The sequence below is a fragment of the Etheostoma spectabile genome, chromosome 15 (genome assembly GCF_008692095.1).
Source record: "Etheostoma spectabile isolate EspeVRDwgs_2016 chromosome 15, UIUC_Espe_1.0, whole genome shotgun sequence".
NCBI classification, from domain to species: Eukaryota; Metazoa; Chordata; class Actinopteri; order Perciformes; family Percidae; genus Etheostoma; species Etheostoma spectabile.
In genome coordinates this window covers 14,642,901-14,644,313 of record NC_045747.1, presented here as the reverse complement: position 1 = coordinate 14,644,313, position 1,413 = coordinate 14,642,901, and the positions used below count along the sequence as shown (strand labels likewise).

At 39.8% G+C, this 1,413-nt stretch overlaps 1 protein-coding gene across 1 annotated transcript in view; it reads left to right on the top strand.

Annotated features, from left to right (window-relative positions):
• Positions 1–1,413, top strand: part of LOC116702971 (disintegrin and metalloproteinase domain-containing protein 11-like) — a 19,676-nt gene that overhangs the window by 9,936 nt on the left and 8,327 nt on the right. The window contains 1 exon segment of the mRNA XM_032537530.1: positions 994–1,084. Within this exon segment, the coding sequence (XP_032393421.1) occupies positions 994–1,084 (91 nt within the window).

The following is a 1,413-nucleotide window of genomic DNA, read 5'->3' as shown; positions in this document are numbered from 1 at the left end:
TTTTTATTTGTAATCTTTTGCATGTTTGTGTGCTGATGTGCTTCCTTGTGTGTGTGCACTGCATAAGCTTAGTCACATTATACTGCACTATTGACTTTAGATCAGGGTTTTGTTGGTCAATGGCGCAATCACTTTCCTCTGCCTCAAGATAGCAAAACGCCAAGAATTCATCCAAACACACTTCCCTGTAAGACCAGCATGCCCATGGGTGCAAAGATGGGTCCAGTTGTATTTGTTATTTAAACAACAGGGGCTCGGAAAGGTCTAAAAATGGCAAAGACACTTGCGCTGTGTTGCACCGGGTGCAAGATAGGGCCCCAAGAGTCTGGGGCAACATGGTCAATTTTAATTTAGGTTGTGAGAATACTAAACCAAGATATGAAAAAAGTTTGCATATAAACCATAAACATGTTCAATTATTTAAATAATATTAACGTCTTAATAAAATAAATAATAAAATAAAAAATAAAAACAGAATTATTAGTTAAACCATCATTTAAAGTAATAGTTATAGACACAATAGACATTCTGGTAAATGTGCTTATTCACTTTCTTTTTTTTTTCATTTGTACGACTCTCGTGTTTGTATGGTAAATATGTAGTTTAAGCCAGCAAACAGTTAGTGCAGCATAACACTGGAAACAGTAACAGCTAGCCAGACTCCGCCTACCAACACCTTACTGGTCCCAGCCAGGAAATAGTCCAGCACATAACTCCTCAGTAAAACGATGATATGTTGTTTTTACACTTTTGTTTTTGTACAGACTTAACAACTTTAAGGCTATTGTCACCGTTTTGACAGAGCACTGCTTCCAGTCTCTATGCTAAGCTAAGCTAACTTGCTGCTGGCTATAGCCTTTATTTTATCATCATCATTACTTTAATCCTGGTTTTTAGTACATCATGTTGGGTGCAGCCCAAGTTAACTTTAGAATTGTATATTAATGTTGTCCCCATCTCACAACAAAGCTTTCCTATGGGTATTTGTTCCAGTATGGGAATGTAGGAGCAATGGCCATCACTTTGTGCCAGAGTCTCGGCCAGAACATCGGCATGAGGTGGAACAACGTACGCAACTCTGCAGGTAAAAGATAACATGAAACCTTGATAATGCAGGGGGGCGATAGAGAGATCTAATAAACCAGGCGCTTAACTGAATAAATGATCAAAGCAAGATCAATGTGGGAAAGGATTGAGAGGAGGAGGGATGGTTTTGAGGGGGGGGGTGTTGTAGAGAGAGTTGGGTGTTGTATCCGTGTCCATCAGTTCTCTTCTGTTATTAGACTCTTCTATTGGGTGACAAGTCACCTGTGTCCAAGAAGGAGGGGGCGGTGGTTAGAACATTGCTGCCACTGAACACTGGGCTCTGACTAATGTTGAAGAGCCATTATGCCTATTATTTAACGTCAGGAC